General features: G+C 42.5%; 1 protein-coding gene across 1 annotated transcript in view; it reads right to left on the bottom strand.

Annotated features, from left to right (window-relative positions):
* Positions 1–216: 216 nt before the first annotated feature.
* Positions 217–19,286, bottom strand: part of endou (endonuclease, polyU-specific) — a 35,361-nt gene continuing 16,291 nt past the window's right edge. The window contains exons 5-9 of the mRNA XM_059957330.1: positions 18,434–18,636; positions 17,039–17,152; positions 3,161–3,267; positions 1,744–1,886; positions 217–331 (exon numbers count right to left, since the gene is read on the bottom strand). Coding sequence (XP_059813313.1) covers positions 217–331; positions 1,744–1,886; positions 3,161–3,267; positions 17,039–17,152; positions 18,434–18,636 — 682 coding nt within the window. The remainder of the gene's footprint in view (positions 332–1,743; positions 1,887–3,160; positions 3,268–17,038; positions 17,153–18,433; positions 18,637–19,286) is intronic.

A 19,286-nucleotide genomic window follows, 5' to 3' on the forward strand; every position in this document is an offset into this window, starting at 1 on the left:
ATTGTGCATTGCTAGAATAAAAGTGCTGTTGAGTTTAAGCAGTGGAATGCAAGCAGGAACTAATCAACTAATGAACTAATCAACTGTAAGTAGATAATGCAAATTAATTTCCTTTATTTCATAACAGATAATCTTGGAAGCACAATTCTGGATCACTGACTCTTCAAGAAGTCTTGAGTTCCTCACATGGAGTCATAGAGAAGACTGATGGTTTTCTCAAGGTGTCAGTGGGAAGGTTGATGCTACATACTTCTTCCCATTTCCATATGTGGACTTAGTCCAGGTGTAGGTCTGAATATTTATGGTCTTCCCACCAAGGCTCACTGTGCATCTGCAGAGTCAACAGAATACATAACTGTTGCTGAATCATGCAACCCCGACGATCGCCCCTGGTCTTAGATTCTCTATACCACCTAGGACACCCCAACACATCCAAAGGTGGTTATAATTGGAGCACAGCAAGCCAGAGATAATACATGTTTTGCTACAATAATGAAGTAAGTCTTGAAATTTTAATCTCTCTGATTACAACTTTCAACACCAGCTTCATGATTGCAAAACTTTAAAGCCCGTGTTTGGCTAATGAGATAAGATTACATTGAAAGGAACCTGAATTGTTCTTTTACTCAGTGGTTCTTTCTACACTGGAGAAGCAAATTTTAGATTGTGTGATTCTGAAGCACCTGCATTCAGCATGCAGTGACCCTGAGCTTCCTGTTGCACATTTTGTTCTCCATTCCACTGCCACACTACCTATCAGTCTCTGGCCTCCCATGTCATCATAACAAGGCCCAATGCAAGCCTGAGCAACAGCATCTCGTCTTCCATTTTGGCAAGCTACAAATGAACTTAATATTGAATTCTACAACTTCAGGTAATTTGATTAATGTCTGTATCAGTTGCCTATCTGACTCAGCATGTTTGTTGTTTCTTTCTCCCCTTTTTCTTTCAGAGTAGAGTGTGCCCAACCTAACCTGCTGAGCCTGTCTTTTTGCTCTGCATTTTGCAACTCCTACATTCTTTTGTTGTTATTCTCACTTTGATTATTCCTATTCACTCATTGACTAGATGCCCATTTACAGTTTACCCTACTAGAAACATCACACCCTGTCCTCCCTGCATTTTAACAAATTTCTTTTGTGTCTTTCCTGGTTTTGATGAAGGATTTTTGACCTGAAGCATTTGCGCTGTTTCTCTTCCCACAGATATTAGCCTGACCTGCTGAGTATTTACAACATTTTCTGTTTTATCTAAATGAAACACACTGCTGCAGGATATTTATGTCCTTTTACAGCAAGCCTGATTATGACACAGGATACAAGTTTGTTCCTCTGTGGTAAAATGAGCATCCTTCTCAGAACCATTTAAGTGGACTCACATGACAGCGCTGGAGGCTATTCACCCCATTGTTCCTATGTTGGTTCTTTGAAAAGCATATAAAAATTAGTTTTAGCAGTATACTCATAATCATAGACATATTTTTCTTCAGCATACTTTTCAATTTCCCTTTTTATCACTGAATACAAAAAGCATTCAGGGAAATCCTTTAGAATTTGTTGATTCAGAATGTTCTCTGTCTCTCACTTTAAGCTTAATTCTGTCTCAGTTAGCTACCTTACTTTCTGATAGTGGAATCAATTTTTCCTTGTTTACCCCCCTTCCCAATCTGCCTTTTCTGTTGTGGAAACATGTAGAAACATGCATTACTCAAAAATCTACAGAGGAATTGACAATAGCACTTACGATTTGTCAGGCTTTGCAATGAAGCAGAGAGTATAAATGGCGAAGTCAAACTCGGGACTGGAACCAATGATCTCTGAGCCCACTTCTTTGTAATATCCATTCCAATTGAACTGCATTGCTAGAACCTCAGGATAGTTGGTCCACTGTGGAGACAGGGTAAGCTGTCAACTATTGAACCCCAAGAAAATGAAAACAGAAAAAATTATGCACCAGATTCTTGTCCCAACACTTTGACTGGATCAACTCCTTTGGGTTAGTATTCACTTGATGCAAGTACAACTGAACAACAATCTGCTGTGGTATTCCTCTACCCAAGGCTGGCAGTGGTCAAGGCCCAGCTTGTAAAGAATTCACAGAACCCCATAAACCAGCCCTGGTTTAATTCTGGGAATTACCAATAAGGATGCAGGCATTAAAGTCCACTGACTACTTTTAGTGAAAAAAGATTTGATAAGAACTGGAGATAAAGCATTCTCAATCCCAAATCCTACTGGTTTGATTCACACAAATGACCCAAGGGAGTAGGTATTTGCATTAAGGTTCAGAGGAGGATTTTTATAATATATTTTCTTACAACCTATTGAGCCCATCAGGCCCATGCCATATCTCTGTCAATCCCATTCCCTTGCTATAGTCCATCAATTTACTAATTACCACATCTCTGGAATGTGGGAGGAAACCCACATAATAACAGGAGGTTTCTTCTGGGTTCTCCAGTTCCCACCCATGTTCCAAAGAACAGGCAGTTTGTTAGATTAATTGGCCACTGTAAATTGCCCCTAATGTGTAAGTGAGTGGTAGAATCTGATAGGGAGTTGATGGGAATGTGAGGAGAATAAAATGGGAGCAAGACACACAAAATGCTGGTGGAATGCACCATCTACAGGGAGAAGCGCTGTCGACATTTCGGGCCGAGAACCTTCGTCAGGACTAACTGAAAGGAAAGATAGTAACAGGTAGCAACAGAATGTGTGGATACTATAACTGAAGGAGCTCAGATATCATAGAGGGTGTCAGACTAAGGGTATTTGCACTGTGGGCAGAGTCATGGCTGTGGGGGAATCAGAACATAAAATGATAATTTTAAAACTCTGGCATTTAGTGACAAGGAGACATGGTTCCATAAGCATGTGGCTTTTTATCAGTCAGTTTACTGGAAATTATGGAGGAGATGATGAGAGGCCAGGGAAGCATTAGAACGTTCAGGTCTGGAGATAATAAAGGCATGGGCCAGGATTTTACAAGTAAATGAGGTGGAGGCAGAAGGAGGAAATGTTATTGAAGTGAAATTGTGCTGATGCATTTTATACACAGGTCAGGAGCTCAGTTCAGGCTTTCCCAAGAATACTCCAACATTCTACATCTTCATTGTTGATCCTGCATCTCAGTACATCCCAGATTCCAAATAGGTACTTACCGGACCATCATAGTTGTAACTATAGTAATTCAGCTCCTTGTTTTTTTCTGCAAAGTAAAACCGCACCCAGTTGTGGAATCCGGACACTTTCCCTCTCTTCACTTCACCTGTTCTCAGAACAAATTTGGAGCAAGTGAGCTCAAGCACAACCAAGCTCAAGCTGTTACTTACAGCAACAGAACCAAAATCAAAACCAAGTGGTCATTTTTGGATTCAGACAAGGGCTGATGTAAAACCTTGTTATTTCTTCCTCATCATTCTACATGTGACATCTAGCAATTATAATGGCCCTCTGGAATCAATGCCTTCCTCTGCCACTAAATTCTTGACTTCCTAACTAACAGACCACAATGAATAAGGACAGGCAGTGCCACCTCTGCAATGATTATTCTGAAAACTGGTGCTCCATAAGGTTGCATCCTCAGACCCTACTCTACTCCTTGTGCACTCAGTACTGAGTGGCCCGATTCTGCTCAAACTCAATCTACAAATCTGCCAATGACACCACCATAGCAGGTTTTATCTCTAACAACAGTGAGTCAGAGTACAGGAACGAGAAAGATAGCTGACATGGTTTTATGACAGTAACCTTTCCCTCCATGTCAACAAAACAAAATAGTTAGTCATTGACTTCTGGATGGAGACAGTGCACCTGCTCCTGTCTACATCAACGGTATTGATGTTGACAGGATTAAGAGTCAAGTTCCTTGAAGTGAACAACACCAAACACCTGTCCTGGTTCAATTACATAAACACCATGGCCAAGAAAGCTTACCAACACCTGTACTTCCTCAAGATGCTAGAGAAATTTGGCATGGCCCTGTTAACCCTTGCCAATTTTTGTCAATGCTCCATAGGAAGCAATCTATTTGGATGCATAACTGCTTGGTATGGCAACTACTTTGCATGTGACTGCAAGAAACTCATCACATAATGGAAATGAGCCTCCACTCTACGGACTCTGTCTATCTCAATAAAGTAGTCAGAGTACTCAAAGACCCCACCCACCCTGGACATTCTCTCTTCTTCCCTCTTCCATTGGGCTAAAGATGCATTAGCCTGAAAGCACATACCACCAGGCTCAAGCAAAGCTTCTACATCAATGTTGTAAGACTATTAAATAGTTCCTCGTACAAATAAGATGGACACTTGACCTCACAATATACCTCGCTATGATCTTGCACTTTAATGTTTGCCTGCACAGCACTTTCACTTCAGTTGTTGGACTTTATTCTAGATTTTTTCCTTCTCGTTTTACCTTGTTCTCTCACAATGCACTGTGTAAATAATCTTCAGGAACTGTATGCAAGACAAGCTTTTCACTACATCTTGGTACATGTGACAAGAATAAAGCAATTACAGTTCATTCAGAATAAAACAAATCTGAGCATCAGCCCATCTCCCAGATCCAGATGAGGTAAAGTTCCTCATAGCTTGATCGACCTTGCAGTAAACTGTATTCCTCACCCCACCTTACCTGGTGCAGACATAAACGGAGTTCTTTTGAATCATCTATCTCTTGCAAATCTGCTCTCAGCCCCTCTCCTCTTGGGTGGACTTTGAACAGAATTCCACTGGTCATCAGCTTCTAACTTGCCCCTGCATTCATTGGACTATCCTTGATGATTTCTGCCAGCTTCTAGCTTCACCCATGTGCACATTTGTTTTATTCACTTCATGACTGTTTTGTTCTCCTGTGTCTGCCTATCACTCCTTGATAAGGAAAAGGGAAAGTGACTGTGTACGATCATGAAATATACCTAACATGCCAACGAGGTAGAGGCACACCCTAGAGGGAACATTGGAAGTGGGGATATTCAGCTCCACTCCCTGAACGCTTGTAGATCACACCTGCCTGTTGCAAGTCTAAGAAGATGTTCTGGCATGGTTTGTCTAGAGACAAGTTATATCCACACCTCACCAGTAACAGGCAAAAACCTTCCTCAGCAAAAAATCGCTTGAACATCCTTGTTATTTGGTGGCTTCATCATCCCCTCTGTATTGATATCCTGAGGGTAACCATCCAACAGAAAATCATCTGGATCAGCCACATAACCCAGCTGCTACAAGAGGTCAGAAACTGGGTATCCCGCCTCTTCCTGACATCCCAAAACTTTTTTCACAACCTGCAAGCCGCAGATCAAAAGGATGATGGGAAAAGTAAGCAACTTTCTGCAGAGGAGTTCACATCCTCTTCTCTCCAAGCAATGAATACCTGTTCATATCAATCTGCAGTGTGCTTGCCATTCTTCTAACATTCCATGTGCTTGTAATGCCATGCTCTTCTTATGATGGTGAAGTCATTGTTTGCCCAGCACGATACTATCCACCCTCACTGCACAGAGAAGTAGTGCTTCACATTGCACCTGAAACTACTGTGGGGGTGAAGTGGCTGGATTCGAGTTGAGTGGTCCACGTGGACTGGAAATGACAAAAGCAGGCCGTGCCAGTGACCTGGCTACCCACTGTACCATCCATCAATGACAGATACTTCAAGCTACAGGAGCCGATGGGCAGATTTCACTTTGGGTGTAGTGAGAAGCCAGCCAGAATTGTAGTATTGCAATGTGGACTGCAGGCGGCAGCTTGCTGGCATTCAAGTACCGAAAAATACAGCTCAGGTACAGATTGATGGCAGCAGAAATCAGCCTGATTCTCTTCAGCAGCAGAGTGACAATAACCAGGGCGTACTGCCCCCTGTAGGGTTTCGCAAAAAAACTGATGTGAAGTGTTTCATATTTAAGAAAAAAACGTAACAACTTATTATTGAACTCCAAACACTGAGCACAAGGTGCGGTAAAAGTACTTTGCGTAATTACGTCACCACATCGGTGGTTGTGAATTCTACACATTTCCAACAATTACATTACCCCCAGACCGCTACTACATTTCAAAACAACAATTGGATGAGCGGTATTACAGTTGAGTAAAGGTAACTACTGAGGTATGAGAGAGAAGCTGGCCACATTTGATTGGAAAGGGATACAAGCAGGGATGACCATAGAGCAGCAAGGACTGGAGTTTCTGGGAGTAATTTGGAAGACGCACGATCTGTTCATCCCAAAGGAGAAGTGTTCTAAAGAGAGGATGAGGCAACCGTGGCTGACAAGGGAACTCAAAGACAGCATAGTAGCAAAAGAGAGAGCATATAATAGAGCAAAAATTAGTGGTAAGCTAGAGGATTGGGAAGCGTTTAAAAGTAAACAAAAGCCAAATAAAAAAGTTGTAAGGAGAGAAAAAGTGAAATATGAAGGTAAGCCAGCTAATAATATAAAAGAGGATACCAAAAGATTTATTTTCAAAAATATATGAAGAGTGAAAAAGAGCTAAGAGTGGACTTCTTGTCACTGGAAAATAATGCTGCAGACTTAGTAATGGGGGTCGAAGAAATAGTGGACGAACTAATTAAGTATTTTACATCAGTCATCATTGTGGGAGACACGAGTAGGATACCAGAACTTCAAGAGCATCAGGAGTCAGAAGTGAGAGTCGTCACTATTACTATAGAGAATGTGCCTGGGAAGCTGAAAGGTCTGAACGTAGATAGGTCTAGACCAGATGGACTACACTCCCAGGGTTCTGAAAGAGGTGGTTGGAGAGATTGTGGAGGCATTAGTAGTGATCGTTCAGGAATCACTAGATTCTGGAATGGTTCTGGAGGACTGGAAAATTGCAAATATCATCCCACTTTTTAAGAAAAGATGGAGGCAAAAGAGAGGCGATTATAGGTCAGCTACCCTGACTTCAGTGGTTGGAAAGATGTTAGATTCCATTATTAAGGATGAGGTTTTGGAGCACTTGGAGGCACAGAATAAAGTAGGCCAAAGTCAGCATGGTTTCCTTAAGGGGAAATCTTGCTCGACAGATCTGTAGGAATTCCTTAAGGAAATAACAGGCAAGATTAACAAAAGAGAATCAGTGGATGTTGTTTACTTGGATTTTCAGAAGGCATTTGACAAGGTTCTGCACATGAATCTGCAAAACAAGATAAGAACCCATGGTATTGCAGGGCACCCTCTTTGGGATCGGCCTCAATGCCGGCGCGCGTCGCTTTGTGAGCTGGTTCAAGTGCGCTGGGAAGTGGGTCGCCACACAAGCATGGATAGAAGATTGGATGATTGGCAGGAGGCAAACAGTGGGAAAAGGGGGGCTTTTTCTGTTTTTCTGTTTTCAGTGACTAGTGGTATTCCACATTCAGCTGTGTTGGGACTGATTCTTTTTACATTATATGTTAACGATCTGGATGATAGAACTGATGACTTTGTGGCCAAGTTTGTGGATGATACAAAGATAGGTGGAGGGGTAGGTAGTGATGATGAAGCAGGGAGTCTGTAGAAGGACTTGGACAGATTAGGAGAATGTGCAAAGAAGTGGCAGATGGAATATAGTGTAGGGAAGTGAATGGTCATACACTGAAAGAAATAAAGGCACTTAGAAGAAATAAAGGCATAGGCTATTTTCTAAATGGAGAGAAATACAGAAATCGGAGGTGCAAAGGAACCTGGGTGTCCTCTTGCAGATTAATTTGCAAGTTAAGTTGCTAGCAAGGAAGGCAAATGCAATGTTAGCATTCATTTCAAGCAGAATAGAAAATAAAAGAAAGGATGTAATGCTGTGGCTTTATAAGGCATTGGTCAGACAATATTTAGATTATTGTGAGAAGTTTTAGGTGCCATATCTAAGAAAGAATGTGCTGGCATTGGAGTTATGCCATTATGAGAATAATGAGAATGATGGGAGGGGTCCTCAATGACGTCCATGGTTTTCCTATATTTTATGGCTATCTGCAGAAGACACATCTCAGAGTTGTATTTTGCGTACATGCTTTTAAAATTGAATGGTTAATGTATAAGGAGCATTTGATGGTACTGTGCCTGTGCTCACTGGAGTTTAGAAGAATGAAGGGGGATCTTATTGAAACCTATTGAATATTGAAAGGCCTAAATAGAGTGCACATGGAGAGGATGTTTCCAGTTGTGGGGGAGTCTAGGATCAGAGGGCACAGCCTCAGAATAGAGGGTTGTCCATTTAGAACAGAGATGAGGAAAAATTCCTTTAGCCAGAGGGTGGTGAATCTGTGGTATTCATTGTCACAGACAGCTATGGAGGCCTAGTCATTGGATATATTTAAAGCAGAGTTTGATATGTTCTACAGTAAGTGCATCAAAGGTTATAGGAGAAGGTTGGAGAATGAGGTTGAGAGGGAAAATAAATCAGCCACAATTAAATGGTGGAATAGGCTCAATGGGCCAAAGGGCCTAATTCTTTTACTGTGTCCTATGTGCTAGAGTCTTTTGCTGTGTCCTATGGTGTGCTGGTGCTGATCTGAAGGAAATGATTCTAGTTCACACAGGATCCTCAGCCCATTAGATCCCAGTCCCATTCTGGAGATCTTTTCCTCACTGTCACAATCTCTCTTCCCATTTCTGTTTTTTTTTTCTAACGATGCCCTCACATAGGATCTATTTTTCATTCTTCTTCAGTAGAGTGCAGGCCCAGTCCACTGAACATCTCCTCATATTACAAACTCACCTTGAATCAATCTGATGAACCTTAATTATACACCCTCTACTGTAGGTATACCCTTCCTTATGTAGGTGAGGCGAGACATATAATCATTGATCAACGTGCAGTCTCATCAGAGTCCTATGTAACTCCAGTAAGATGCCTTTATCCTTGCACTCAAATGCTCTTGCAGTAAGGGTCAACATACTATTTTGTTTTCTAATGCTGTATTGCATATCATCTTTCAGCTTCTGAAAATCAATCTTTTAATATTTATAAAACTCACTTTTTTCCACATAAATACATATTCATTTCCATAGATGCTGCCTGCCCTGCTGATTCCTCCAGCATTTTGTGTGAATTCACTTATTTTTCCTCATTATGTTCCATTCCTTGAGCCCATATTCCCTTATAACACACCCTTCTTACTTCCACTCTGCCATCCAGATTAGTATAATCAACAAACCTGGATATATTACCCAAGTATCTTTGAAGTAGCAAATGAGAAACAAGATTGTTGCAGAGCAGAAGCCATTTACAAACAACAAGGCTTATTGGGAGTGCGTTTTATTTGAGCCAATGAAAAGAAGCGAGGTATATGCAGAGTAGCAATTGTCGGAGTGGGCCAGGGTTTGAATGGGAGAATTTGGCTCAACAGGCTTTGGCAAGAACAGGTGGAGGCTAAGGGTGCTGAGTCATTTGGAATTATTTTATTTGATTACAGAACTGTAGCTTAAGAAGTTAGAGCCAAAAGTATAATGAGCTTGCAGAGAGGAAGCTGAGAATTGACCTAGGTAAGTTTCAGAAAGAAGGCACAGGTAAGAACAAGTTTTCTTGTCTGTAAATCCATAGTCCTTAAATTCAGTGTAGGCAGGATGGTAGTAAGGTCAATGGAATGCTCCTCCTGTGAGATGTTGGATTCAAGGTACCTAACTGATTATATCCGCCGGAAGTGTACCCAACTTCGGCTCCTGACTGACACGGTCAAGAAACTAGAGTTGGATGTACTCAAGGCCATCCAGGAGGCTGAAAACCTCATCGATGAGACTTTTCCTGAGGTGGTCACACCCAGAGTGTAGGCTCCAGATCATAGATGGGTGTCCACCAGAAGTAAGCAGTCAGTGCAGGATTCTCCTGTGGCCATTCCCCTCAGCGACAAAAACACCCCTTTAGATACTTCTGAGGTGATGACCTATCAGGGCCCAGTGGCACTGTGGCAGGCTCTGAGGCTCAGCAGGGAAGGAGCGATAGTGATAGAAGACTCTATAGTTAGGGGAATGGACGGGAGGTACTTTGGCTGTGACAGAGTTCCTCCCAGGTGCTAGGGTCCAGGATGTCTCAGAGCAGCTGCAGAATATTCTCAAGAGGGAGGGTGAGCAGCCAGAGGTCGTAGTGTATATTGACACCAATGACAGGTAGAAAGGGGGAAGAGGTCTTGGCCAGTGAGTATAGGGAGTTAGGGAAGGCTGAAGAGCAGGACCTCAAAAACAGTAATCTCAGGATTACTTCCAGTGCAATGTGCTAGTCGGGCAGGAATAGGATGACAGTACAGATGAATGAGTGGCTGAGGAAGTGGTGCAGGGGGTAGGACTTCAGGTTCTTGGATCATTGGAACCTCTTCTGGGGCAGGGGTGACCTGTGCAAGATGGACATGTACCTGAACTGGAGGGGAACCAATATTCTGGCCAGGAGTTTCGATAGTGCTACTCGGGAAGGTTTAAACTAGTTTGGCAAGGGGATGGGAACTCAAGCACTGAGTCAGAAAGTGAAGGGATGGAGACGAAGGTAGATGTCAGGGCCAGTAAAAAACAGACAGGGGGGATGGATAGTTTGAAATGTGTGTTCTTTCTTGTTAGCAGTATTATGGGTAAAGGTGATCAATTTAGAGCATGGATCAGTTCATGGAACTCCGATGTTGTGGCCTATACAGAGACTTGGTTGAGAGAGGGAAAGGAATGGGTGCTTAATACACCAGGGTTTTGATGTTCTAGGAAAGTAAACGAGGGGGGAGGGAGGAGCTGCACTCAGAAGGGACATAATGGAGGGTTCATATACTGAGTCTGTATGGGTAAAACTCATAACAGGAAAGGTGAGATCACATTCATGGGATTGTAACACGGACCTCCCAGTAACCACCATGAGATTGAGGAATAGAAATGCAGTAAGATTAAGGAAATGTGTAAAAACAATAGGGTTATTTTCATGGGGGCCTTCAACTTCCCTAATATAAATTAGGACCTACTTAGTTCAAGAGATTTAGATGGGGCAGAATTTGTTAGGTGCATCCAGGAGGGTTTCCTAAATAAATACTAGACCTGGTGTTGGATAATGAGCCTGGTCATTATCCAACAGTTCAGTTGGGGAACAGTGACTACAACTCCTTAATTTTCAAAACAGCGATAGATAAGGATAATTATAGAGCTTGCAGAAGAGTATTAAATTGGAGCAGGGCAAACTATGAGCGTATTCAGCAGGAACTAGGGAGAGATAATTGTGAACAGTTGTTTTGGGGCAAGTACACATCTGACATGTGGAAGGTGTTTAAAGACCAACTACACAGAGTACAGGACAGGTTTTTTTCTAGTATGAATGAAGGACAGGAATGCAAGTTAAGAGAAGCTTGGATATTGGATAAATTATAAAAGGAAAAGTATGAAAACCTTAGGCAGCTAAAATCAAACAGTGCCCTTGAGGATTACAATGAGGCCAGAAAAGAAATCAAGAAGGGAATTATGAAAGCCAGGAAGGGCCATGAAAAGTCCTTAGCAAGTAGGATTAAAGAGAATCCCGAGGCATTCTACACATACATCAAGAACATAACTAATGAGATGGTAGGGCCACTCAAGGATAAAGTGAGAACTTTTGCTTGGATCTGGAGGATGCAGGTGAGGTCCTTATTGAGTACTGTGCATCAGTATTTATCAAGAAGAAGGACATGGAGGATAGTGAAATCAGTGCAGAGCATATTGATGTGCTGGGGCATTTGAAGTAAAGAAGAAGGTAGAGTTGGGTCTCTTAAAAAGCATTTAAGTGGATAAGTCCCCAGGGCCTGAAAGAGTATACACCAGAGTATTGAGAGAGTCAAGAGAAGAAATTGTTGGGCCCTTGATCAATATCTTTGTGTCCTCTATCGTCACAGACGAGGACTCGGAGGATTGGGGAGTAGCTAATGTTTCGTTGTTAAGAAAGGGAACCAGAGATAATCCTGGAAACTACAGACCGGTGAATCTCATGTCAGTGGTAGAGAAGTTACTGGAGAGAATTCTTAAAGATAGGATTTATGAATATTTGGAGAACCATGGCCTAATTAGGGAGAGCCAACGTGGCTTTGTGTGGAGTAAGGCATGTCTTACTAACTTGATTGATGAGGTTAATTGATGAAGGTAGAGCTCTGGATGTTGTCTACGTGGATTTTAATAAGGCATTTGACAAGATCCTTCATGGAAGACTCATCCATAAGACTATAAGACATAGGAGTAGAATTAGGCCACTCAGCCCATCGAATCAGCTCCACCATTCCATCATGGCTGATATATTATCCCTCTCAACCCCATTCTTCTGCCTTCTCCCCATAACCTTTGACACCCTTCATTCAACCCTCAGACCTTTCAGCATTTCAAGCACCTTCACCTTAGTTATAGAAACTACTCTCACTTTTGCATAATGGCACTCTTGAAGTTCTGGCATAATACTAGTGTCTTCCACAGTGAAGATTGCCGCAAGATGAAGATGCATGGGATCCATGGTGAATTGGTCATTTGGTTTCAGAACTGGCTTAACTATAGAAGCCAGAGGGTATTGGTCAAATGGAGTTATTCGAGCTGGAGGTCTGTGATAAGTGGTATTCCGCAGGGATCTGTACTGGGTCCTCCGCTGTCTGTGATGTATATAAATGACCTGGATGAAAACGTAGATGGGTGGACCAATAGTTTGCAGATGATACACAGATTGTTGGTGTTGTGGATAGCACAGAAAACTGGCAGAGAATACAAATCATTTGCAGATATGTCTGAGAAATGGCAGATGGAGTTTAACAAGCCCAAATGTGAAATGTTGCACCTTGGTTGGTCAAATGTGAAGAGACAGTACACTGTTAAAGGCAAGACCCTTAACAGTATTGACGAGCAGAGGGATCAACAGGTTGATAGGGTGGTTAAGAAGGCATATTGCATGCTTGCAATCATTAGTCAAAGTATTGAATTCAAAAGTCAGGAAGTTAGATTGCAGCTTTATGAAACTCTGGTCAAGCTGCATCTGGAGTATTGCATACAGTTCTGGCTGTCCCATTCTAGGAAGGATGTTGAGGCTTGGAGAGGTTGCAGAAGAGGTATATTATTGCACCATTTAATAGAGAGGTTTATCTCTCTTTAAACAAATAGACCAAATCTCAAGTGTGTGTGTGGTCTCACCAACATCCTGTATAATTTCAGCAAAATGTCCCTACTTTTGTACTCCATCTTCTTTGCAGTAAATTCATTTCCCTTCCTGATTACTTGCATTGCTGATGCTACTATCCTGTTTGATGAGCACAGCCAGGTTTTTCTGTAGATCAACATTCTGTAGTCTCCCTTCATTTAAACAGCACCCTGCTTTTCCAGCCTTTATTCTGAAGTGGATAATCTCACAGATGTCAACATTATATTCTACCTAACAATCTTTCCTTCTGTCTATGCACTGGTATAGATGGGATGGGATCCAGGGAAATGGCTGCGTGGATACAGAACTGGCTTGCCCATAGGAGGCAGAGGGTGGTTGGAGATGGAGAGTATTCTGCCTGGAGGTCGGTGACCAGTGGTGTTCCAATGGATCTGCTCTGGGATCTCTGCTCTTTCTGATTTTTATAAATGACTTGGATGAGGAAGTGGAAGGGTAAGTTAGTAAGTTTGCAGATGACATGAAGGCGAGTGGAGTTATGGATCGTGTGGAGGGTTGTTGCAGGTTGCAATGGGATATCGGCAGGATACAGAACTGGGCTGAGAAGTGACAGATGGAGTCCAACCCAGAAAAGTGAGAAGTGATTCATTTTGGAAGGCCAAATTTGAAGACAGAGCATAGGGCTAATGGGAGGATTCTTGTAAGTATGGAGAAACAGAGAGATCTTGGGTTTCACGCCCATGGATACCTCAAAGTTGCCCCGCAAGTTGACAGGGTTGTTAAGACGCTGTGAGGTGTGTTGGCCTTCATTAGTCAGGGATTGAGTTTAAGATTCACAAGGTATCGTTGCAGCTCTATAAAACTCTGGTTAGATCACACTTGCAATATTGTGCCCGGTTCTGGTCACCTCATTATACGAAGGATGTGGAAGCTTTAGAGAGGAAATTTGTCAGGATGCTGTCTGGATTAGAGGGCATTTGCTATATCAAGAGTCTGGGCAAACTTGGGTTGTTTTTTCTGAATAGGTGGAAGCTGAGGGAAGATCTGGTAGAGGTTTATATGGTTATGAGAGGCATAGTTAGACAGACAGAATCTTTCTCCCAGGGTTGAAATGTCTAATACCAGTGGGCATGCACTTGAGGTGAGAAGGGGTCATTTCAAAGGGGATGTGAGGGACAAGTTTTTTTTACAGAGAGTGGTGGGTGCCTGGAATGCATTGCCTGGTGTGATGGTAGAGGCAGAAGCATCTTTGAATTTTAAGAGATATTTAGATGGATACATGAATGTGAGAAAAAAGGAAGGCTATGGACATTGCGTAGGCAGAGAGGGTTAGTTTAGCTGGCTATTTGATTACTAATTTCTGGGCCATAGGACCAGTTCCTATGCTGTATAGTTCTATGTTCTATGTTTAAAGTGCCATGTGTGGAACTTATCAGTGCCTTTTGGAAGTCCAAATGCACTACACCCATTTCACTGACATTACTGTCAACCCACTAACTCCTACAGCAATCCAGACTACATCTCTTCCTACCGTGTCCCCTGTAAGGATGCCATTCCTTTCTCCCAGTTTCTCTGTATCTGCTCTCAAGATGAGGCCTTCCATTCCAGGAGATAAGCGATAGGAGCAAAATTAAAGCCATTTAGCTCATTGAGTTTGCTCCGCCATTTATTCATGGCCATTTTTTCCTTCCATTCTCCTGATCTCTCCCCATAGCCCTTAGCCACTTTACTAATCAAGAACCTATCAAACTCTACCTTAAATACACTCAATTACTTGGTCTCTACAGCCCTCTGTTGTAACAGATTCAACACCTTCTGGCTGAAGAAGTTCTCCCTCATCTCAGCTTTAAAGGGATATTCCTTTATTCTGAGGCTGTGTCCTCGGATCATAGATTCCCCTGCCAATGGAAACATCCTTCCCACAACCACTCTATTCAGGACATTCGGAATGCAGCAAAATTGGTTTCCTCTCTACTAAGGTTGATGAAGTTCTCTCTCACATTTTCTCAAACCTTTGCTCTCACCCCATCTCCCACAAACAGAACAGAGATAGAGTTTCCTTAGTCCTCAACATTCACTCTACCAGCCTCTGCATCCAGCACATCTTTCATCATCGGTCAGTCACAATGTTCCCACCACCAGCACATCCTCCGCCACCCTTTTTTTTTGCATTCTGCGGGGAGTCCTCCCCCTGCGATGCATTGTTACATCCCTGCCTGACCCCTGGCACTTCCCTCGCAGTCGCACGGGTTCTTACTCCACCTTCCTGACCACCATCCAGGGGCATAAACATCCCTTCCAAATGTGGCAAAGATTCACATGCACTCCATTCAAACTTGCCTACTGTGTTTGCTGTTCCCAATATGGCCTATCCTCCATCGGCGAGACTAAGCACAGACTAGGTGACTGATTTAGAGCATCTGCACTCTGTCTTCAATGGTCATTCCAAGCTCCCAGTTACATGCCATTTCAACTCCCCTTCCCATTCCCATTTGACCTGTCCATCCTTGGGTGAGGCCCAACAATAGCCAGAGGAAGAACAGCTCATATTCTACCTAGGTACACTACAACCCATTAGGATGAACATTGAATTTTCTAAGTGGAGATAACCCTTACCTTCTGTGTTTTCCTGCCCCCCTCCATCCAATCCACCTCTGGTTCACCCATAGCACCTTCCTCAGAGGTTCAACGGACTCAGGTTGCTTTCATGGGATGGCGAGTCTGTCGGGACCCTGGGGACTTGTGGAAACTGTGGTGATTTCTTTTGAACTTACAGTCCTTTAACATCTTGGACTATTTTTACTGTGTCCATAGTCTATTTTTTTATCAATTATGCTATTGTTTGCACTGTTGTAACTATATGTTGTAATTATGTGGTTTTGTGCAGGTCTTGTAGCTTTAGTTTTTGGTCTTATTTTTGTCTGGTGGATTTGGAGCTCCTTTCCGGGGAACGCGCTAGACGGTTGCGCGATATTAATACGCAGCAGTCTCTCCGGACTCTGGATTGGGGATTGCCAAACATTATGTGGATTTTCTGGTGTAGTCTGTTTTGTCATATGCTTTTGTGATATCATTCTGGAGGAACGTTGTCTCATTTTTTAACTGCATTGCATTGGTGGTTTCTAAATGACAATAAATTGAATCTGAATCTGAATCCTGCCCCCTTCACCAATTTTCTTCCCCTTCCCTTTATTTCTCCCTCGTTCCATCAGCCTATAACCCACACATTTCACTCACTGATACTCCTGACCTGCTTCTGCCCCAGCTGTCATGATCACCAATTTTGTTTCCATTAGCACGTTCCTTACTTATCAGAGTCCAGCACTGGTGTGATTTTTGTCCCTGCTTTTCACCCTCCAACCCCTGTCTCCACCTTCAATCATCCCTCCCCCAACTTGGCTTCATTTGCCCTTTTTGACAACCTTCACCTATTATCCACCTGTCTATCATATCCGAACTCCACACACTCCTCTTCTCAACCTGGCTCCTACCCCTCATCCTTCTCCCCTTCTCAGTCTATTTATCACTTACCAATTCTGGTCTCATCCCTGCCCCATTCCTCTATACTGTTGCATTTGAAGGTTCCCACCTTCTTAAAAAGGGCATCAATCATATCAGTGCCCAAGAAAAGTTGCCTCAATGACTATCACCTAGTTGCACTCATATTTACTGTGATGAAGTGTTTTGAGAGGTTGGTGTGCCAATAATCAGCTCCTGCCTAAGCAAGAACCTGGTCCAACTGCAGTTTGCCTACTGCTGCAACAACTCCACAGCGGATGCATTTTCACTGGTTCTGCACTCAGTCTTCATCTACCTGGACAACTGTTGTTGTTTATTGATTACAGCTCAGCATTCAACACAATCAAGCACTCAGATTTAATCAACAAACTACAAAACCTGGGCCTCTGTACCTCCCTCTGGAACTGGATCCTTGACTTCCTCATCTGGAAAGCATGTTCAGTGCTGATCGGAAATAACATCTCTAGGGCTATTACTCACCTGAAAAAACATGCTCAAAACCACTGGAATCTAAGGCAGTGTTGGCTCTGGAGTAAAGACCAAACCACATCTTCTTCAGGTCTTCTTTAAAGTCCGTAACGGAGTTGTACAAATCTGTGAAGAGGGAGAGCAGCATCACATGAAAACGTAACCTTCAGAATGTGGGCATGGGACCATGTCTGTGTGTGTGAAACAGCTTGTGTGTATAGAGCTCATGTGTACATTTATGTGGGAAAGGCAAAATTGTATTTACACACCATTTATTGCCCATGACTAACCACTGCTGAGAAAGTGAGGCTGAGCTATCTTTGGACCTGCAATGGGTGGGGAGTTCTTTGTACACATCGAGTTCTCTCTGCATATCCCATTTGCCTCATATGTGATATATGAGGTACCTCGTTACCTTAATGGTGGCTCTGTATGGAGTCACGATACCTCACACTCCCTGCATATACTATATATTTGCTACTTTACACACTTACCTTTTGTATTTTTTATATTTTTCATGTCCTCCGTATCTATCTTGTACCCTGATGATTATTGTATACCTTCTACCTACATATCCTCAATGTCATATGATCCCTGTATATATTTTGTATATTGACCCTTTACACATTGGAATCTACACATAACATATTGACCCAACAAACTGTGCACATCATATGCTCTGCAACGGATTCTGTGAACTCTGTGCATCGCACACCTTGAAGATATCAAATCTCTGGAGCTGGATCACATTCTGGCCTCGCTCCCAGTTGTATCCATGCTAACCCACAATCAAGTTAGATCTCTGCAACTGGGTGGCTGCTATGGTCCTTCCAATGTCACTGCAGTTGCCTTTCTCCGAGGCATAGCGACCAGATGATAGACAGTAGAAATGAAACCTTGTCCATGGACTGTGCAAGTAGGTTATGACTGCTGTTTCTAAGTATCTATGATTATCAGAGACATTTAGAAACCTTTAGATAAAACTAAATAATAACATCAAAATTATATAAAAAGAACAACATCTTAAAAATGATACATTTAAAACACATGAAAATACTATTAATTCATAGAAAGTAAAATTGAAATAAGGAAAAATAAACAAAAATTAACTAAATTTTCCTTTAGAATGAAGGTCAGTAATTTGAGTGGAGGGGTCAGATGCCTGTGTATTTGACCTCCAGTGTAGTCCTGACTCCTGTGTTGGACACCAGCATTGGATGCAATACTTATATATACTCTGGATGAGTATTACTGCTGGAAATACTGCCTCACACTAAATAATTTGGTGCAATACAACCATGCTCAGTGTCCATTTCTTATGATATATTCCTCAGGGCAGAATCACATCCGACACACAAACGACAGCCACGCACCCACAGGCAAAGGATTGAAATGTAGGGTACCTACTCTTTGAGTGGAGGACACTATACAGCTTGTTCATGATGGGGGTCTTCATAATCTCGTTAAGAAACGCATCTTCTTCTCTGAGCTGCTCTGGCGTGAACTCCTCAGGGATGCCTGTCATTCGGTTGTAGTTGTCTAAGAGTGCAATGAATTTAGCGAATGTTGGCTTTGTGAACAGGACATCTTCATTCACATATGTATAGAGCCTACAACAAAAATACCAAAGAGCTGTGAGACACTAAGAGTTGAGGGCTTAAAGCATCTGTAACTTGTGACTTACTGCTGTGTAGATCATTCTGATGTTTCTGCAGTGACTGCCCGGGACAGTTCATGGGCCACACGGTTTACTTCTGCTGTTCAATCTGGTGAACAACAGAATTCCTTATTTCTGCTTCTGGTTAATAGTGAGGCAGACTGGCTGGGAATGCTGAAATGGAGTCACAAAACAGTTCTCAAACAAAATGCTGGAGGAACTCGATGGGTCAGGCAGCATCTGAGGAGGGAGCTGGGCAGTTGCCGTTTCAAATCAAGACTCATCTTGTGTGTTGCATCTTCATTCCAGTTGAAGGCGCTCAACCCCGATAACTGACTGTCCATCTCCATAGATGCTGCCTGACCCACTAACTTCCTCCAATGTTTTATGTATTGTTCCAGCTTCTGGCATCTGCAGTCTCTAGTGCCTCTAGCTATTAAACAGGCTCTAGACACTCCTGGCCTGTGCTGTATTGCATCAGATTGTAGCATCATCGATGGTGTTGTGCCTGTGTAATACAGAGTCAGGTTACAATGTCATTTATTATGATGCCCAGACTTGTGCTGATAATTCTGTTCAGTGGTGCATCGTACAGACTCATAG

The sequence above is a fragment of the Hypanus sabinus genome, chromosome X2 (genome assembly GCF_030144855.1).
Source record: "Hypanus sabinus isolate sHypSab1 chromosome X2, sHypSab1.hap1, whole genome shotgun sequence".
NCBI lineage: Eukaryota > Metazoa > Chordata > Chondrichthyes > Myliobatiformes > Dasyatidae > Hypanus > Hypanus sabinus.